The sequence below is a fragment of the Pundamilia nyererei genome, unplaced genomic scaffold, assembly GCF_000239375.1.
Source record: "Pundamilia nyererei isolate P.nyererei 1_Seehausen unplaced genomic scaffold, PunNye1.0 scaffold00013, whole genome shotgun sequence".
Lineage (NCBI taxonomy): Eukaryota > Metazoa > Chordata > Actinopteri > Cichliformes > Cichlidae > Pundamilia > Pundamilia nyererei.
Window position 1 is genome coordinate 3,566,359 of NW_005187414.1, and position 1,141 is coordinate 3,567,499.

General features: G+C 39.4%; 1 protein-coding gene across 1 annotated transcript in view; it reads right to left on the reverse strand.

Annotated features, from left to right (window-relative positions):
• mmut (methylmalonyl CoA mutase) overlaps nucleotides 1-1,141 on the reverse strand; it is a 21,870-nt gene that overhangs the window by 5,140 nt on the left and 15,589 nt on the right. The window contains exon 8 of the mRNA XM_005725068.1: nucleotides 202-317. Within this exon, the coding sequence (XP_005725125.1) occupies nucleotides 202-317 (116 nt within the window). The remainder of the gene's footprint in view (nucleotides 1-201; nucleotides 318-1,141) is intronic.

A 1,141-nucleotide genomic window follows, 5' to 3' on the forward strand; every position in this document is an offset into this window, starting at 1 on the left:
CCCAACTCTTGAGCCACGATCGCCCTTCTAGTGCTGGAAAAGGTCACTCTGCTCATTTGAAGGCACTGATTAGGAAACGATTTACACTGATTAACAAAGGAACAACAGACCAGAATAAAACTGCAGCCTGACTGAGGTTTTGAAGCAGCGTTCACGCAGACATAAGACTGATCAAAAGAGCTTTTCTGAGTCAGTTCTGACCTGGCTCTTGATGCCTCCACAGCCAGAGCTAAAAGGTTGCCCTCCCTGGTTCGGGCACACTCCTCAATGGCAGCCAGACACGTCTTGGCTTTCTCAGGGTCACGGCTCTCCCTCACCTAAAGAAAAGGAGGCAATGTGATATAAACATGGCACTTATAAGTTTTAATCCATCCATAATCATGCTGTTGTTTATACTACTTATACAGGTTTGGGTACTTTTGTTTTTATCATTTAAGGAATATTTCAAAACTCAGACTAAATGGTGTCAAAGCCTGAACTTGAGATTATTATTCATGCTTTTATTTCTTCCCATTCAGACTACTGTAACGGTCTTTTTACTTGTTTTAACAAATCAGCCTTAAATCGTCTTCAGACTGTGCACAATGCTGCAGAACGTCTCTTAACAGGCACCAAGAGAAGATCTCATATTACTCCAGTTTTAGCCTCATTTCACTGGTTGCCTGTAAGTTTTAGGTTTCATCTTAAAATCGTAGTTCTAACCTTTAGGGCCCTGCATGGTCAAGCTCCCCAATATTTATCTGACCTGCTGAAACCGAATTCATCTTCTCGAGCTTTAAGTTCATTAGACCAGAGACGGCTGGTGGTACCACGCACTCGTTTTAAAACTCGTGGTGATCGGGCCAATCAGGCAGCGGCATCACGGTTGTGTCTTCCACTGTCTCTGCGCTGCACGTTGATTCTTATAAAAAACAGCTGAAGACATTTTTATTTAGAAAAGCATTTGATTAATTTCTTCTTAGGTTGTTTTTATTGTTTTACATTGTTGTTTTATTTACTGTTACATTGTTTTATATTTCCATTTCTTGTGTTGTAAAGCACTTTGTGATTTTTATCTGTGAAAAGCGCTATATAAATAAATGTTACTTACTTTTTACTTACTTATTTTTGTGTGCGGAAAATCGTGATGAATTTTTATATT